This window comes from Lissotriton helveticus, chromosome 3_1 (genome assembly GCF_964261635.1).
Source record: "Lissotriton helveticus chromosome 3_1, aLisHel1.1, whole genome shotgun sequence".
Lineage (NCBI taxonomy): Eukaryota > Metazoa > Chordata > Amphibia > Caudata > Salamandridae > Lissotriton > Lissotriton helveticus.
This window is the reverse complement of record NC_136061.1, coordinates 631715314-631735078: the sequence shown is the minus strand read 5'-3', so window position 1 is coordinate 631735078 and position 19765 is coordinate 631715314. Positions and strand designations below refer to the sequence as shown.

Here is a 19765-nt window from a genome sequence, read left to right as displayed (position 1 = left end):
TGCTTGTGGCCCTCCCTGAGCAAGAATCATAGAACCGGGTCTGCCTGGATCGCCGGTCCGTCTGGTGCTGGCCCAGTGACAGTGTAGTATTAACACTCAGGCAGCACACGTTGCTGTAGCGGACGCCCATGTGTTCTGAGCAGGGAGGCCGTCAACATTCCTTTTACGGACGCCTTTGGTCCCCTTAATTTTCACAATTACAGCAGGCTGTGCTGTTCCCCTGCGAGAGAGAGAGGGTGACAGAGCGAGAAGGAGACAGAGCGAGAGGGCGACAGAACGAGAGGGAGACAGACTGAGGGTGACAGAGAGAGAGAGACAGACTGAGGGTGACAGAGAGAGAGGGAGACAGACTGAGGGTGACAGAGAGAGAAGGAGACAGACTGAGGGTGACAGAGAGAGAGGGAGACAGACTGAGGGAGACAGGCAGAGGGAGACAGACAGAGGGAGACAGACTGAGGGAGACAGACTGAGGGAGACAGACAGAGGGAGGGACAGACAGAGGGAGGGACAGACAGAGGGAGGGACAGACTGAGGGAGACAGACTGAGGGAGACAGACAGAGGGAGGGACAGACAGAGGGAGGGACAGACAGAGGGAGGGACAGACTGAGGGAGACAGACTGAGGGAGGGACAGACTGAGGGAGACAGACAGAAGGAGGGACAGACAGAAGGAGGAAGACAGAGGGAGACAGACAGAGGGAGGGCAACAGAAGGACGGAAGGAGGCAGGTAAATAATTCAATAGTTGACAGACTACCTGCCTGATTGCACTGCAGTCCTCTTCTGCTGCATAGTCACTTTACTATATTCATGGACATGAAGACGTAATTACTATGTTGACAGACAGCCTGAACTGAAAAAAACACATAAAAGGATGGGCCTGCAGAAGGTAAAGCAACTGAAAACACGAGCGGCAAGCAAGAAAAGAAAAAAAAGAAACTACCTTCCTCAGCCCTTGTGCTGCTCCAGGCCAGGCTTTTTCTTTGAATTCTGGGACTTGTAGTTTTGTTTTTTAATGCAATAATTAAGACTACAAGTCCCTGAATTTAAAGGCAAAACCTGGGTTGGAGCGGCTACAGAAAATTGTGAGAGTGTTCCGAAAAGTTAGACTTACCCCTACGATTCCTAACAGAGTCTCCTGTGGGACTTGCCAAGGCGTGAGCCCTAAGTATACAAAGGCAACCTCTTGTCTGACCTATATACTTTAAGTCTGGCAGCAGCTCTGCTATTTCCTAAAGGCACAGAACAGAAACATTTAAAGTAGACAATACCTTAATTTCCATACAAGTTTCCTTTTTATTAGTATGAATTCATTCATTATCTTTTTTTATAGAAAACATTTTAGTTATATATTTCTGTTTTTACAAATATAAAAAGTTATTTTTGGTGTACATGACAAAACAATCAATTATTGTCACTCATATGTACATTTTCATGAGACATAAAAATACTAAATGATTAGAACACCCCACATGAAAATAGCCCCGTTATAGAACATAAGTGAAGTCAGAATGACACTTTCACACAAACTATTTAACCAGGCATACTATTCAGCCATACTAACTAACATACCATACAGCACAATTGTTCCAAAAAAAAGAAAACATAAACAAGAAGACACATCTGAGAATTCATAAAATTAATTTGTATAAAATATAATCATAATAGGGGGCATTGGTCCATCCTTTTATTGTCCACAACTGTTTCTTCTTTGGGTATCTTTCCTAATCCTAGGTCTGTCAGATGTGCATGACTGGCCTAGGTACGTTTCGGTGATTGGAATGATATTATCACCTTCATCAGGGCCGAAAAGGAACAACAGGTTCCAGATAGGCAAAATGGTGTGTTTACGTATCTGAAATAACATAGTATAATATTAAGATATCTGCACTGTGCATCATATTTCAAAAAACATTTCTTTTAACTCTTTTTATTAATTGTTTATGAGCCCTAAGTATGTCATCAGGGGGGAACGCTGAGTCAGTTTCAGACAGGCCTATCTCAAGCCGGAGATGTGCTAAGTTCTCAAGCTTCCACGGTCCACATGCAGTCCAGCTTTTTTGTCATATTCTGGGGTTTCCTGTGTCCTTTGTCCAGGTGCTTAATCAAGACAGCAAGTCCCAGAATGCAATTAATAAACTGGATTGAGTGCGAGAGTCTCGCATTGAACCCAGTGAAACGAGAGCTCTGAGTTTTGCATGTAACCCTTTGGTTCCAGTGACATCATGGGATAAAATCCTGTAACCAGTGCTTTAAATGGGCCGGTACTGACAGGTACTGAGTACCGGCACTTCTTGTTTTTAACAAAGCGGAGTACCAGCACTTTTCCAGTGCCAAGGAGAGTACCGGTACTCAGATTGATCAGATGGGCACTGGGCCGAGGCCTGAGGGCCAGCTTTGGCCCGTTTATTTCGCAGCATGTTTGCCGTTTTGGTGCCTGCAGGAGGTCTGCCACTGGGGTAAGTGGGCCTCTGCTCCCGAAGCTCTCATTGTCCTCACCCGCTCCCTGCGGGGCCTCCATGCTGGGTCGTCTTGTTAGTGGATTGGACATCGGCTGCCAGGGGCACAATGAAGTGTGCAACCTGAATAGGTGGGAGGGAAGACAGCCTGCAGTGACCGTGCCATTAAACGCTTGGCCTCCCACTGAGGCCTGACTCACTTGCTCTTGCAATTCGACCCCACCCCGGTCCACCTGCTGGGACCTCGACAGGGATGAGGTGGTGGAGATGGCCCGTGCGGCCTGCCTGGAGCCCAGGTGAGGTGGGAGGAGGTGTACTGACCTGCCCATCAGAGGCCACTATTGTTCTTCCCCTGAAGTCTGCCCTACTGGACTCTGCACATGCTCTCGACCCTGCAGTGCTCACTACCTGCCACTGCAAGCTCTCCGGTCCTGTGGCCTTCTGTCGAGGGAAGAGGAAGGAGAATCAGGACACCCAGGAGGTTTTTGAAAAGAAATGTGTCTAATACTTGTTAATAATGAAGCTGTGCCAGTCTCTCTCGTCCTGGTGCACATTGATTCTTAGCCTGGAGGGGCTGATAGTACTGTTGATGGCTTGGCTGCATTCAGGGTTTAGAAGCTCCTTACATTGCTCCCAGAAGTACTTCACACCACCCTTTATTTGCATATGTACCTGTTACTCTGCACATATGGAAAGTCTGAGACAACTGTCAAGGGCAATGCATGGGCAAAAGGAATACTCAATAGATGTGTTTCTATCATCATGTCTCACCCCTCTCTAACCCCGCCCACTAGCCACGCCCCCAACTCTATTTGATGAGTACCTGCACTTATTTTTTTCCATTGAAAGCACTGCCTGTAACCTGAGACCGCTATAACCTTTAAGTTTAACCGTCCCATTTATGGAGCAAGTCAATGCGCTTCCCTGCTGAAGCATCCTTTCTGGGAGGCTCAGCATCACTGGCTGCCCCGCGGGAAATACGTCAGATATTGGAGAGTGCGCTGCATGTTCCGAAACCGCGATCTTACAATAAAACCCTGGAGACCGTCACGTGATGCAGCTCATTCCAACACCCCGGGAAGAGCATTCAGAAAAAGAAAGAGGCCGGTTTACCAGCGGCGGCATGCCCAGAGTGCTTCACGGACGGACCACAGTCCTCTTAGCGGACAGAGGTTCCAGGAGCCGGACAACTGGGAAAAAATAGAAACGAGACGCGAAACTACAATAAGCAAACTTGTTCTGTTTTGCGGTTTTTGACAACGCGAGCTCTTGACAAGGGCTATACAGGAGCGCTTTACATGAGCACCACTTACAGTACAGAAAGGCATACAGCCTGGCCTTATGCCGCCAGTGACGGCCGAATCTAAGAAGGGAGAGGGGGTTGCTGGCGAATCCTGCGGCCGCCGCCCCGAGATGGCCGCAGCCCGCAGGTAAAGGGGGGGGGGGCGGGGCTCCCCCAAAACTCGTTCCACCCGGGGCGGATCGCCCTCTCTTGCTACGCCACTGAGGGCATATGTTATTTTTTTTTTTTGCACGGGGTGATTAAGTGATTTGCCCAGATTCCATGGATATTGAGCAGGCGCCGGACTCAAACCCCATGTTCCAAAGTTGGTAACTCCGGCTGTCAACTCACGCCTCCTCCACTATTCTTTACAGTGTTGTATCAGTGGAAAACGCACCGGTGGATGACAGGCGCACCAGGGCCCCGTGACAAAACCAGGCCAGACCTGGAGACACAGAACTCCCGCGTTTCCCGGATTCACTCCCCAGTAGCTCATCCAGGCCAGGATTCGTGTCATGTTGCAGTCTAGGATGTGTTGGTGCTGTTTATTCCATTGTAGAATGGGGGGTACACGTTTAATATAAAGCTAAAACTTGGCCTGGATCAGGATCAGCTCTTTACGCTCGTGAACTTGGGAAACTTGAGAGCTCTAGAATCACATGCGGGCCCCACACAACGAGCTTACAATAAACAGGCGCCCCATTCTATCCTGCCTTCAGCACTGTCCCCAGGTCCCACCGTCATAATGCCCTGGAGCCGGGAGAACGTTAAAAGAATGGGTAATGGAGTGAATGGGAGGAAAGATGTAGGAAGCTGAGGGGAGAATAAAGATGGGAGAGGAAGCAGAAAGGCAAGGAATGGAATTAAAGCGAGATGAGCAAGTGAAGATGGACAACAAGGAACGGACATTAAAGGAGGAACGCAAGTGGAGAATACTGGGAGCAATGGAAACAAATGTAGAAACGAAGTTAAAGTGACATGGTTGTGAAGAATGGACGTATTGATGGGAGAAGGAATGGTAGTAAAGAATGGTGAACAATTGGAGAGTGGCTGGAGAGTGATTGGAAGGAATGGAAGAAGGGATTGGGAGACCAGACAGGAATGGAAGGAAATTAACGGAATTAAAGATTGGGAGCGAGTCGGGAGGAAAGGAAGCTGGGGAAACCAAAATGGAAGGAGAGGAATGAGAAATTCCAGAATTCACGCCATCACGCCACTTCAAGTAATAATGCCCAATTGGGTGTTTCAAGTAATAATGCCCAATTGGGTGTAGAAATTAACCACAATTATTATTCATGATGAAGATTAACCTACAAAACACAGGAACAACAGAAGACAAGCAGTTATTGTGGGTGGTGCTTTTCCCCCCACTAATTATTAAGTGTGAAATGCGTTCTTGCATTATACATTTATTCTTGAACGTATTTCATGCTAAAATATAACACTAAATGACAGATTTACATTGTGTCTAATAATGCTTAAATAGATTCATGTTACCAACATTTCTCATAATTGTGCAAAACCAAATTATGTGAATTTCTCATACCGCAAAAATAGAGGAAGAATTGAAGGTCAATATACAAAGAATGAGTTGGGAATACAAGGTAAGAAACAGACGTAAGTACACAAAGAACTTGTTGATGGGTATAGAGGAAAAATGGAAGTAAAATGCAGGGGATGAGCTGGGGTAGAGGGTAAGAAATGGAAGGAAAATGCAGGGAGTGGGTTGAGGGTTTGTAAAGAGGAACACATGAATTAGACTTCGGTGGTATTTTAATGATGCCAGCGAAACTAAGAAAGTTGCAAAATTTCACCTCATTCAATTTCATTTAAAAAAATGTAAGTGAGTGTGTTTTATAGCATAAATAAAAAGTCTTGTGTGATACAAGAGGATCACTCATTCGCTAGGAAACTGTAACACTGTGGGACATTTTCTACCTGAATCAGCCTCTTGATGCATCTTGCTGAACTTTTTTTTACGTTAGGTGCAAACTTGCTTAAAAATAATAAAAAGTAATGCGGGATACCAACAAACCACCTTTTGCTCTGGAAGTGTAATTTCATGAAACAAAATGCACAATTTTGCTCACCCTGAAAGATACAAAGAGCACTGAGGAGGGTACGATAATAGTAAGTATGCAGCAAGCGTGTGGCTAATTAGTGGGAATGTCCATAACGAAGGCGAGTGGGTTGAGGGGTGAACTAGTGCGCAAAGAAAGTAAAGAAAGCCAAACTCATAGTAACTTTTCTCAAAGCAACCATCACAATACGCCAAAAACTTTTAATCTAACTAGAAATAATTAACCTGTAAATCTTTTTACGTTGTTCTCTCTTTTAATTTTTTTTTTTCTATGTTAGTGATGAAAACTGTTTTTACTTTGTACTTTTTATGATTATACAATTTTGATAATCGAATAATCGAATAAAAGTTATTGATTGATTGAAATGTGTATTCATTCATTCATTCATTTCTGCTTTGAACTAAGAAGTCGCCTTTTAACCATACAGGAGCAGATGTGGGCACAATGACAATAGCCAAATTCAAGAGATGCAGACAGTACCTGCACTCAGTGGTCCTCAGGATGTAGGAGTGGGGTTAAGGCACACTCTTGCTGAGGGGGTAGACATCACTGCCCAACCCTATATTGTTGCATAGAAGAGCCCCTGGAGCCCTACATCGGTGGACCCCTGACTGCTGGGGGCAGGCACACTTCACAGTGACCTGAGACACAGCAGCTCTTGTAGAGCAGACCCTCCAGCTCATGATTGCCCAGAGCGCACTAAGGGTGTTCTCAGTGGAACAGGGTGGAGAGACAGCCTTGCTGCCTAGAGCAGTGCACTCTTTGGTGCAGGTAACTGTTATGCATTGTTTACATTGCTTGAATAATTAAAGAGATTTGCCTCACGTTACTGTCCCTTGGCATCAGTGCACCATTTTAGTGCTGCATTGACTTGTATGATATATTAGGCCTGGCTTAGCTGGGTATTTTGTTAGCACCTTTTAAAGCACTTATAGCAATATTGCTATAAGGTGTTTTGAAGTTAAAGGCATGGCAGTTTTAGAATGCTTGTTGCTTTTGCACGTGCATCTTTGTAGCCCTTCACTGTAGCACTACTGTGGTGCATCTCTTACACACTTTTTTGAAGTCAACCCCAGATCACAATGTAATGCCAAACCAATGCCAGCTTCTGTGCCAGAAAAATGGCAAATTACAAATATTTATATATCTTGTGTAATCATGTATTTTGGATGTTGCCTGCCATCAAGGAGTTCTGGTGACATCCCAAACCACAAAATGCGATATAACGTAGTTGGTAAATTTCACCAGAATCTGAGAATGCAATGTCTTATACCTTATCAAATATGTATTTGTTTATGTTATACGTATATGTTGTAACAGTTAGTTTGAAAATAATGATTTTTCAAACAAGGGACTGTTTATTAGAAATAGTAAATGAAATACTAGAGCATACTGTTTGGAAGCCTGTGTTAAAAAGAAGGAACACAGTCAATTATGCAGTTAAGAATGCAGAATGTTAAAAAAAAACATGTTTTGCTTTGTTAAAAGAAAAAATTCTGTCTGTAGTAGCTCTTCTCTGCAGATTGCACTGAATAATGAGTACTAATTGGAAATAAAATGTTGGTATTTTCTTTACCTTTCAAGAAGAGAACGTTGATTTCGCAATAGACAATGGTAAAGCTCCGCAGAGTAGTTTGGAGCTGTCGTCATGATGAGGAAATCCATATTTTACAGGAAACCATGAAATAATTTCCATATTTCTGCGATCCCTGTGAAATATGGGTTGTTATGCCACTGCAATTAAAGCACCCAAACATGTTAGTGTTTGTAATGAGCTATAACATATTGTACATTGGTTATGGTTAAACACACCTGTTTATTTTCAACTTCTATACATGGAAAAAACAGCATAGTGTAACTATTTGACATCAAGACATCAGACGGGACGAGAAATCTGAGAAGCAAAGAAAACCTTCCCCTTAGTCTAATTCTCTCGGGATCCACAATAATCCTTCTCTGGAGAGGCCTCCAGCGCTTGGAGGGTCTGCCTACTGATATCAGACCTGCCCCAACCCTTCTTTCCTCCCGACGCATGTTAAGAACTCACCTGTGCAAACGACCCCTGACCCAGTGATCCCCCTCCAGTGCTTTCAGGATCAGAGCCGAGCTCGCCCCCTCCCCCACCCCCCACTGTCAGAACCGATCGAAGGGATCTACTTGCAACTTCCACCTTCCGCTCCTGTGCTCTTATCTCACCTGTCTTTACTTTTACGCGTCCTTCCTCCTTCTCCCTATGCAAGTGACCCCCCCCTTAATCCCGCTGATACTAAAGCCTCCTCTAGTCCCCCCCCTCCTAGTTCACTTACCTTCTCCCAGCCTACCCGCATCGCGCCTCGGTCCCCTGCTCCCTCTACACATTCCAGTTTATGTTAAGACCTGTGTCGCGTTACTGTTTACTAATTACCAGTTCTATGTAAGACATTCGGTCACATTTACTGGTAACATGCAATGCGCGGCTATACACTGAGTGGCCATGAGCGATAGGAATCTGCAAATTAAATAAATAAATCAGACGTATATCCGCCAAGATAATTATACTATTTACTAATAAGGTTATTTGTAAGAGATCGCTACTTGTTCCTGAGAGTACAAAATGCCCCAGATTAACCTGTTTTTTCAGCGTATCTCAGGAATACTGATATGCAAATAGAATTTGGTATTATTTGCAGAATTTCATTTAAATGATGCCCCTGAAAGGTACCCGCGCATCTCTCGATTCATTCAACTCAAATCGTCTTTAAAATTTGTGAACACGGTGTAAAACGGCAGTGCAAGTCTGCGAACGTTCTCTCTGGGCACTTCTCACATCACTGATGAACTCTTTGCACACATCACCAGATGGCTGGGGCAAGTCTGGCGCGTTTGACGCATCTCCCATCAGGACCGGGCTGGAAACCAAAAGCAGCCCTAGCTCACTTGCCCTCTCGTTCTCTCTATTTCCCTTGCTCCCTTTCTCTGCTCTTTTGCCCATTCCCCACCCCCCACCCCACCTCTAGCTACTGCCGTAACCCTGGGGAGATAGAGTCAGCCCATCAAAAACTGGTCTTCAAGACTTCCAACCCCACGATCCAATGACCCAAGGCCATATGTAGGTAATCTCTATTTACCGATTCTTAAATACCGAATTGTACCGATTCGGTATTTAAGAATTGGTAAATAGCATGTAGGTAAAAATTCAGTAAATTTTACCGAATCAGTAATATTCTGTATTACCGATTCGGTATTTACTGATTCGTTAATTCCCATTCATTCCTATGGGCCTAGAGGCCCATAGGAATGAATGGGAAGCCATTCACTATTACCGATTCGGTAAATACTGAATCGGTAATAGGGGGAATATTATTCAAGGGTGGCAGGGTGTCACATTGACACCCTGTTGCATCCCTGAGTTGTGCTTGTGTGCACATGTGGCACACAGACATGCCCTAAGGGCATGTATGTCTGCCAAATGGCACTTTTAAAAAAAGACCAAATTTACTTTTTTAAAGGTTTTTGATATTTACCACCAACTTGTAGTTGGTGGTAAATAACGAATCCTTAAATAAAAAATGCACTCACTTGAGTACTCCCTACATAGGATTTAAAGATTCAGCAATTTACTGATTCAGTATTTTAAGGATTCTGTAATTTACCGATTCCTTAAATCACCGAATCAATAAATTACCAAATCCTTAAATCCAGCCACCTACATTAGAAAAAGCTAAATACCGGTCGGTAACAGCAAATTTACCGATTTTCGTCCGTTACCGGCCGGTATTAAGCTACCTACAGATGGCCCTCAGTGCTTAATTTGAGCATGTGCTTTCCGGTGCTTGGCCACAGTACGTAATTGCCCAAACCGGCACTTATGATAGTCTGACACATGGTGGCACTGTTTGTTTTATTGAGAGATGAACAAAACAACAATTGTTTATTAATTTAATACACATAAATATGAGTAATACCTGCCACCCAATCCAGCCATATAGATCTGCAATTGTCTGAAGTGCTGCACTTGTATGAATGTGATGTTAGTAGGTGTGTTTATACTGTCGATGGTAGCTCTGGCGGGCAGCAATATGGTGGTGTAAACTGCAGTGACCTCCTGGCAAGGTCTCTGGCACTTAAAAAAAATATATATTTACAAATTAAGCACTGGCCCAATGCCAAATGGGATAAATGGCTAGTCCGGTCTTGCTCCCCCTTAGCCTCATAGTACCCCCTTGGTGAATCTGTCCAATGACCTTCCATACCATGTGCACACGAATCTCGGACAGGCAGCTTCTCTTATCCACCTTAGGTACTCAACAGGACATTCAGGCTGTTCATGGCAGGGCCTAGTGGGTGGTGGAGGGGGGCAGGAAGGCGCTGAGTATTTTGGGAAATATATCTAAGTTCATGTTTTAAAATTATAGGTAACTTGTTTATAGATTGAAAATTGAGACCAAGTCCTGGGCACACGTTCAAAATAATACATAAGAGTGTCAGTACACAGTTACCGTACTTGAAGTGAAAGTATGGTAGGGGTCGACACCAGTAGGTTCTTTATGTAGAATTATTTTATATATTTCTTTGAATATGTCAAATAAGAGAAACAGCCGACACGTGTTTTGTCACCTGGGTATTAACCTGTGACTCTTCAGTACTGAATGATGAAAATGGTAATGTGTGATATCGCTGGACTGGTGATAATTCCAATTCCAATTCCCATACTCTTACGCGAACCAGCTTGAGCGCCAATCTTCCTGCCTTATTGAAAACCCCATCCAGAACCAGTACTCTATTGTTTATAGAGTGAAGCGGATAATTGTTGCCTTATCAACTGGCCACACTTGGGCCTGCCCCTCTGCATGGCAGGGCACTTTGACAACAAAGTGTGGGAGTTTTCACTCCTGTGCCTGTGCCAATGCACAGCATGGCATACGTCACACTCTATAAATACCACATGCAAGCGTATGCCAGGATATTGGCTGGCATTAGACTCCATGCCGCAACAATATATTCTGTATTTAACTTCCGGTGCCTGGCCTTAGAGTGGAGCTGGTCTCGGCACACAACGAAGCCCTTTCACTCTTGTATAGCTGGACAGTTTAAGGAGTGAACTTCGTGTGTTTACTGTGTCAAGAGTGAGCTCCTGAGCTGGACTGTGTCAAGAGTGAGCTCCTGAGCTGGACTGTGTAAAGAGTGAGCTCTGTGTGTGGCCTGTGTCAAGAGTGAGCTCCTGAGCTGGACTGTGTAAAGAGTGAGCTCCGTGTGTGGACTGTGGCAAGAGTGAGCTCCTGAGCTGGACTGTGTAAATAGTGATCTCCGTGTGTGGACTGTGTCAAGAGTGAGCTGGCCTGTAGCCTAACGGCTAGGGCGGTCCACCTCAAATCTGGGGAACTGGGTTCTCGTCTTGGCAACAATGCTCAACATCCTGTGATTCTGGCCAAATCACCTAATCTCCCAGTGCCTAACAAAAATGAATGTGTCTGTCTGTAACGAAACTGGTGCTCATGTAAAGCGCTCTGTTACCCAATACCTTCGGGTCAAGTTTGCACTATATAATAGTCCGGGGAAAAATTGAGCTCCTGATCTGGACTGTGTAAAGCATGGGCACTCGCAAACATTTTCTCAGTGTCTTCAAAGCACTGTCTGTGGCATGCTCGGGGGCCGCACCACTGACAGCAAGACGAGCGACTGGGGTAATAAAGGTGGGCGTAAGGGGGCGTGAAGCAGTGCATGGTGGGTTGGGTGATGAAATATAGCCATAGAGGAACGCTGAGCAGTACGTGGTGTGGACAACAAACCAAGACTTTACATGAGTTCTGTCTGCCACCCACGCTCTACAAACCAAGACTTTACATGAGTTCTGTCTGCCACCCACGCTCTACAAACCAAGCCTTTACATGAGTTCTGTCTGCCACCCACGCTCTATTTTCATGCACCTAGAATTAAAGTCAAACTATTAACTGTGAATGTTAAAGTGAGAGGGAAAGAGGAACTCATCTGGTGGCTGAATTGCAAAATGTGAAACTAGAAAACCTGGTATCAGTCCTGGCTTCCCAACTTGACGAAATTGTGTGATCCTAGGAAATGGGTTATTTGCCCTTTGCCTCCTATTTCTTCATTAACACATTTGAGAGCCCCTTAAAATATACGAGTTCAGCATGTGTGCTGTACAAAACCTTCTCTTGTGTTTTATTTAATAAACTATAATGTTTTTCCAATCATATAACAACCAAGGCTACACGAGGTGCACCTGACAAATGATTCACCTCTTGGTACACAAATGGCATTGTTTTTTAGAATGGGGGTGGCACGAATGTTTCTATGATCATGTTTAAGATCTATGCGTAAAGCGTGATCTCCTGATCTGAGCTGTGTAAAGTGTGAGCTCTTGATCGGGACTGTGAAAAGTGTGAGCTCCTGATCTGAATTGCGTAAAGCTTGATCTCCTGAGCTGGACTGTGTGAAGCGTGATCTGGGCTGCGTAAAGCATGAGCACTTGATAGAGACTGTGTAAAGCGTGAGCTTCTGACCTGAACTGCGTAAAGCGTGCGTTCCAGAGCTGGACTGTGTGAAGGGTGAGCTCCTGATCTGGACTGTGTGAAGCGTGATCTGTACTGTGTAAAGGGTGAGCTCTAGATAGATACTGTGTAAGGCGTGAGCTTCTGATCCGAACTGCGTAAAGCGTGAGTTCCTCAGCTGGATTGTGTAAAGGGTGAGCTCCTGATCTGGACTGTGTGAAGCGTGATCTGGGCTGCGTAAAGCATGAGCTCTAGATAGATACTGTGTAAGGCGTGAGCTTCTGATCTGAACTGCGTAAAGCGTGAGTTCCTCAGCTGGATTGTGTAAAGGGTGAGCTCCTGATCTGGACTGTGTGAAGCGTGATCTGGGCTGCGTAAAGCATGAGCTCTAGATAGATACTGTGTAAGGCGTGAGCTTCTGATCTGAACTGCGTAAAGCGTGAGTTCCTCAGCTGGATTGTGTAAAGGGTGAGCTCCTGATCTGGACTGTGTGAAGCGTGAGCTCCTGAGCTGGACTGTGTGAAGCGTGATCTGGGCTGTGGAAAGCGTGAGCTCTTGATCGGGACTATGTAAAGGTTGAACTCTTGATCTGGACTGTTTAAAGCGTGAGCTTCTGATCCAACTGTGTAAATCGTGAGCTCTTGATCTTGGCTGTGTAAAGGATGAGCTCCTGAGCTGCACTGTGTAAAGGTTGAACTCTTGATCTGGACTGTGTAAAGCGTGAGCCCCTGATCTTGGCTGTGTAAAGGATGAGCTCCTGAGGTGGACTGTGTAAATTTTGAACTCTTGATCTGGACTGTGTGAAGTGTGCGCTCCTCCTGATCCATGACAAGAGAGGCACCTATGTCCCACAGAAGTGCCTTTGACAAGTTGTAAAGTAAATCTCACCCCAATATTCCCAGGCATCACCCGACATAAGCATATGCTAGAATTGTGCTGATCCGGTCCACAGCACAGGGCGCTATGTGCCACGGTGGCACCAAAGTGTGCCAAGCCTCAGTGTCAGGTCTATGTTTGGTATATCACCCACTTTCACACGGCCACCCCAAAAACCCACGCCTCAACCCCCTCCAGCATTTAGTAGGAGAACTTGAGATGCCGCTTGTTACAGACTTAAGGACCAGGTTTCAGATGCCGAAAGGGGTTCCAGACATGGCACTTGCTTCATGTCAACAGGACCTCCTCTCCCCAAACATGTACCAATGCCAGCACTCCAGGGCCGCTTGCATAGTTCAGCATATGTCCCTGCAAGACATTAGCAGTGCCAAGGAGTGACGTTCATGCAGGCCCTTCACGGACAACAAAAAGTGGCAGTGTTTGAGGTCACCGTGTCGCACAGTAACAAACACACGTTAGCTCAGGAGTACTTTCAGGACAGGTCCTGATGCGTCTCTGCTGCAAACACACAGGACCCGCCATGCATGCGTCAATGTCAGATATTCAGTGGCACCTGCCCCCGAAGGTCACTGGACCAGTTGCAGGTGTAAGAACTAAACAATGGGGGGGGAGCGGGGGTTTACCCCACACCTCAGCCCCCTCAAGCTTCTAACAATGGCACATACAGAGGGCACAGGTTCTTACACATGCCGTACCAGCCATCCATCCTGGCATGGGTCCGTCCGAGGCCCTCTGGACCTCTGTGTGTGCTCACACGACCCCTCGTCCCCACCCGCACGCATGCGCCAAGATTTCACGGAGCCAGATCCCACCCACACAGGGCACCAACCTTCCACCTTTCATTTCTCAGGCCGCAGCCTTGGGGCGCCGGCCCATACTCACATGAAGGCGTGGTAGATGAACGCCCAGCCCCGGGGTCTCTCCAGCACGTTGTACAAATAGTTCTGTAACCGCCGGTAGCGCTTGTTCGAGGCAGCGTTCCGGGACCCCGATCCGGGGGGAGCTGGTAACGGGGTCCCCAGCAGCCCAAGTCGCTTGGGACTGCCTGGGTCGCTGCGGACGGTGGTGAGGGCCACAAACTCCACCCGGCTGTCCTGGCAGGAAGAGCTGGGGGCCAGTGAGAGCGTGGAGAGACGTCCATTGTCGGTCTGGGGTGATAAGGGGTCTTCCTCGGTGATCATGATGGGGGGCACTTAGCGGGGCCCAGGGGGCAGGCGGGCCGGAGAAGCGGGGTCCCCTGTGCTCATCCCCGCTAGGCAAATGTCTTTCCAGGCTGCCTTCAACCAACTTCGCATTCAGGTGACGTCACTGTGGTGGGGGCACCTAGGACCCCCACTCCTAGAGCAATAGCGAATGGGCAGAATAAATGGTAAACTTGCTTACTGCTCTGGCACTGATATGGCACAGTGATGCATATACTGGCACTGCTTGCACTATAATGTCTCCTTTCCTGGCACTGCTGCACTTTCTATTGCTTCCCTGGCACTTATTGGGGCAGAAAGCCTTTTCCTTCTTTATATGATCACCCAGTCTCTTCGTCGTCCTCTGCCCTGGCACTGATGGGATCACAGCACGAAGTCCTGCTATGTTGGCACTGGTAAGATCATCTCCTCCTATCCTGGTGCAGATAACATTACCGGGCTTTCTCCTGAACTGACAAAAATATCCCGACCACTTTCTGTTCCAGCATCAATCGGTCCAAAGAAGTGTTTCTGGCCTGCTGCCTCAGCGCGCTGAGACTTGTGACTGAGCGCCCCACTGGAAGCACAGAGCGCCTTGTCCCTCTTCTGGCATGTGTGAGGTCCAGGTGTGTGCCACTCACCCCGGAGTCACGCCGCCTGCCATGGCACAGTGGGCGCGCTGCAGCTTTCCTCTGGCGGGTCACTTTTTGCTTCACGCAAAGTCTTGCTCTGACATTTTTATGGTGACATTGTTTTCATGCCGGCACATGCCTAACTTCGGCTTCGCGTCTGGCAGTGTCGAGGCCCGGCCTTGACTGGTACGTCTTCTCCCTGCCTTGTCACGGTTTAAAAAGTCACCTCCTACCCTGCAACAAAGGCAAGTGTTGCCTTCGCCTTCCTTGGCACACAATACAGTGCCCCCTCCTTTTCTTTCCTTTGAAAGTTGCCCCTCCTTGCTTTGGCACAGGTTGGTGTCTTCACTTTTCTTTGCCTTGGGACAGGCGGTTGTGTTTCTTGCCCCCTGTCAAGTGTTTGTCTTGTCTTGGTTACCTTGGTAGTAGTTGAGTTCAGACTCCATGCTTGGCGCTGCTTCGTGTAGTGTGTATTTCCCCCTTGACGCGGGGTGGCTTAGTGGCCACTGCCCTGGCACAGGCAAATGGGTTGTCTATTTCCTGCTCTGGAATGCGTTGTGTTGTCTTCTACTGCCCTGGCACGGGTAGGTGTAGTGTCTCTTCTGGCCCAGGAATGAATTGTATTGGTATCTACCCTGGCATAGGTAGGAGAGGTGTCTCTTCCTGTCCTTGAACGAGTTGTTTTTACTTCTACTGCCCTAGCACAGGCACGTGCGGTGCTGCTTGCTGTCCTGGAATGAGTTTTGCTGCCCCCACTTCCCTGGCATGGGTGGGAGCAGTGCCTCTCTTCCAGTTCTGGTACAAGTTGGTGTGTTGTCTCCTTCTGTCCCGGCAAAGGATGGTGTCTTCTCTCGCCCTCCCCTGGTGACGGATGCAGTTTGGTCTCGCTCTGCCCTGGCACACTAGAGTTGCCCCTCGCGGCTCTGGCACAGTTACTATTGCATTCCTTGCACTGAAATCCCTCTGTTTTTTTTACGTTGCCAGTCTGGTCCTGATACGTCACTGCTGTCCTCTCGTGCCCTGGTCGGGTGTTTGCCACTTCTCCGTGCCCTGGCACTGTTAGAGGAGTTGTCTGGTGCGTGCGGGGTCCTTCTCTTGCTGAAGTCTTGGCCCGTTCTGCCAGCCCCCCGGCGTCGTGTCTATGGGCGCCTTCACTACAACAGCTGCTACGCCCCCCCTGGTTTGCCCACCGCTGGCTCTCCGCTGCTGCCGGGCCCTGGGCGGGCACAGAGAGCGACCAACCAGAGGGAGCGAGGGCTCCACGAACCGGCTGCTGAGGAGGCTCCCGCGGGGGAGGAGCCCGGGCTCTTTCCCGACTCCACGGGACGTGTAAGTGACATGGGAGGTCTGTGGAGCGTCAGGAGCCCGGCTCTGCCCCTCAGTCCTGCCCCCTCAGGCGTTCTCCTGCCCAGCCCCTCCCGGACTGCAGCCCCAGTCTCCCCCTTCTGCCTGTAACACAGCCTGCCCTTTATTCCTGCGGCCCCCTCCCCTTCAGCTGCCGTTCAGCAGCCCCGAGACTGTTCTCTACTCACTCTCCGCATGCTGGCTGTCCCACCTGCCTGCACCCCCTCTGCTCCCCTCCCAGCGGCCCTCGCTCCCTCCTTCCCTACGCACAGCCTTCCACCGGAAGACTTTTTACTCTCATAATAAAGAGGCTTCACTTTTACACACACACAGCGGACCGACGCTCGCTTCCCTCCGTCCCGTTCTCCTTCACTTTCACTTTCTGACACCCCCTCCCATCCCACCTCGCCTCCGCACCCGCTTCCAAAAACCCTCCTCTCATTCCCCACCCTCCCCACTACCCTCACTCGCTGTTCCTTTTTCCTCCATTCTCACTCTCTCTTTCCCTAACATCTTCCCCATCTATTTCTTCACCCACAATCTCACGATTCCGCTTATGGTGCTCTCCGTTCCCTCCTTCAAAACCCACCACCCCTTCTTCCCGGCTCTCCCCATACCTTTAGGGGTCTCTGCAGTTCATACCCTACTATTTCCTTGAGCAACCCCTTCTTTCTCCCCTAGCCCCATAGCCACTGCCCTTATACCGCCTTCTCCAGTTCCTCTAGGGGCACGCCCTCTCTCCTACCACTCTCAGATCTCACCTTGCCGCTAACCCCCCTCTGTTCTTTCTCTAAAGTAATTCCTTTCCTTCACCGCCTCTTCCTTACATCCCGTTCCTACTCTTTCTCACCTTCGAAAACAGCCCCTCTTTTTATGCCTCTTTCTTAGCCTAGCTTGGTTTCTCTTCCCTCGACTACCCCACCACCCCCAGTGTCAGATTCCCATACAATGCGCTGAAATGCACCGAATCCGTCCTCAGCACATTCGCCTGTCCCCTGAGATGCCCCCGCTCTCCCGCGTCTCTCACAGGGACCGGCGCAAAGTTCGCATCAGCATCATTCTATTCTCTAAAAAAAGTAAATTGAATACGAAATGATGAGTGTCGAGAACAGAGCGGGGCCCCTGTTTTTGCTGAGCCAGCATTTTCTTGTGGCGAAGCGCACGCATGGGAGGCTGAGCGCCTCTAGGCACTTGAGGGGATTTATCGGAGATTCGAGAGCTGTGGCGATTGTTGCCGGGTACTTCTCTGTCCCGACTGCCGACTACTGGCTCGAAGTGAAGGGAAAAAAAACGGTGTCTGTAAGTCCAGGCTAAACAGTACTAAACTGACTTAGTTAGGGTCAGGGATTTCCGTACCGGATCCTTCGGCTGACAAGTGCCCATGTTAAAAACTGCAATCACAGAAATAGCGATTTGGTTTTTGCCTTAAGACACTGAGGGGCATATTACCAAGCAATAGCGATAATTATCGCTATGCATGGTTAGCGGCAAAAATTATATCGCCGTGCTCCGACGATTTTTACCGCTGAGATACCTTGATATTATCAAGGTTTTTCTCAAAAGCGGTAAAAATCTTGTGAAATGCATGAATATCGCTGAAAAATCAGCGATATTCATGCATTATCGTGACAATGCTCTTGCCATGTTATCCACCCTCCATTGGATAATATGGCTAAGAATTGCTCTGGGCAGGCGTTATCTTTTGGAGATATTCGCGCCCTAGCGCGAATATTTCCAAAAGTAAGGCTTTGTTGATAATTGGAGATAGCGATATTAGCGACTGTTTCCAGTTGCTAACATCTTGGCACGCCCACTTTGCATGTCATATTAGCGATAATTATCGCTGACATGCAAAGTGGGCCCCAAGATGATCGCTATCTCCTACTAGCTGTCGCTAACTGGTGTTAGCGACAGATAGGTAATAGGGCGATAAAATTATCACCGCTTTAGCGGGAAAAAGTCCAGCTAAGGCGGCGATAATGGCCCTTGGTAATATGCCCCTAAGGGCTTGATTCAGAGTTTGCTGTACAGGATACTCCTTAGCAAATGCGACAGTGTACCATGCTCAGCAACGCTTGGTCTGCCACCGCATTCAAGGTAGGTATGTGCCAAGTTTATCTATTTGCGTAAATAAGTGATATTTCTGAAAAATTATGCAAATTTGCTCGTAATTATATGGAATGCAAAACTGGCAATTGGCACTATATTTTATGTCAACATGCGTGGTCACAAGGATACACTTTGTGCTAAAAGAAAGAAAAGCACAGTGAACAAAAGCTGCTCATGCTCTGTCATTCAGGTGGTATCCATGCGTTCGTGGTATTTTTTTTTCTTCAAACAGCACATTCACAGTACATTCTTATTGTAAATGGTGCATCACTATGCCGTGGCCTGACAGCAGAATTTCTGGAGTTTCCTGTAACAAGAGAAATGCCTTTCTTCCTGTTTGGAGGTGAGAGACATTCAAAGTTCAAAAATGACCCCCACACCCTGGGCAAAATCTCCCAGGGCGTGGGGCTAATTATTTTGTTTTGTTTTTCAAAAACAAACTCTGGCTTTGGGAGTTTGTTTCTGAAAACAAAAAGCTGCCAAAAGTTTGGGGGACCACAGTTAAAACTCATGGCAACCACATTCCAGACTTAGTATATTGAAAGAACCACGGCAACAGTGGTTCTTTTCAATGTACATGGCCAGCAGAGATCTCTAAATTTGGCGGGTAGACTAAACTTAAGATGGACCTAGGTAATGTCCTCCGCCATCCAGATGGACACTACTCCATCCTTAAACTCAAAATCAGACCCACACGTCCTTCATTAGACTTTACCTGATGCGGGACATCCTCTTATAAGTATCAGATGTAATTTTCGCCCTTTGTAGAGCGCATTGATGTCTATTCACTCAAAATAGGGCAGACAGGTTTTCTACTGTTATTTGAGGGTTATTCTGTATCTGCCAAACTCAAAATCCACCAGTCTGTTTTAAAGTCAATGATGGGGTTCTCCGGGCACACAGAAGTCAAGAGTTGAGGTTATGGTTTCAACAGTTCTTTATTAGATTTTCATCACACCAATTTTCCCCTTGTCTTTAAATTATGCCAACATGTGTTTCATCTGTTGCTGACACTTTGCCAGCAGATTTCAGCAGGGCTAGATCCATGTATAGGTGGCTGCTATGCATTTAGAATTCAGCGATACCGAAGGGGATGATGGACGGAGCGTTTGAGCAAATCAAACACTCATCCTCTGTCAACTAATCTGGGTTTAATCCATCATCATTCTTTAGCTCACTTCACCAACCCAGTCAGACATGGCCATATGCAAATCAGTCTCACCCTGTGCCTCATGGAAACAGTCCAGCCCGAACTGCCAAGCCATGCCTTCCCTGGACTGGAAACAAGCATACT

At 47.3% G+C, this 19765-nt stretch overlaps 1 protein-coding gene across 2 annotated transcripts in view; it reads right to left on the bottom strand.

The window, feature by feature from the left end:
- Positions 1-16150, bottom strand: part of KCNQ4 (potassium voltage-gated channel subfamily Q member 4) — a 1096614-nt gene extending 1080464 nt beyond the window's left edge. For both annotated transcript variants that reach the window (XM_078680638.1, XM_078680639.1), the window contains exon 1: positions 14088-16150. In XM_078680638.1, the coding sequence (XP_078536764.1) occupies positions 14088-14386 (299 nt within the window). In that variant the 5' untranslated portion in view covers positions 14387-16150. The remainder of the gene's footprint in view (positions 1-14087) is intronic.
- Positions 16151-19765: the final 3615 nt, after the last annotated feature.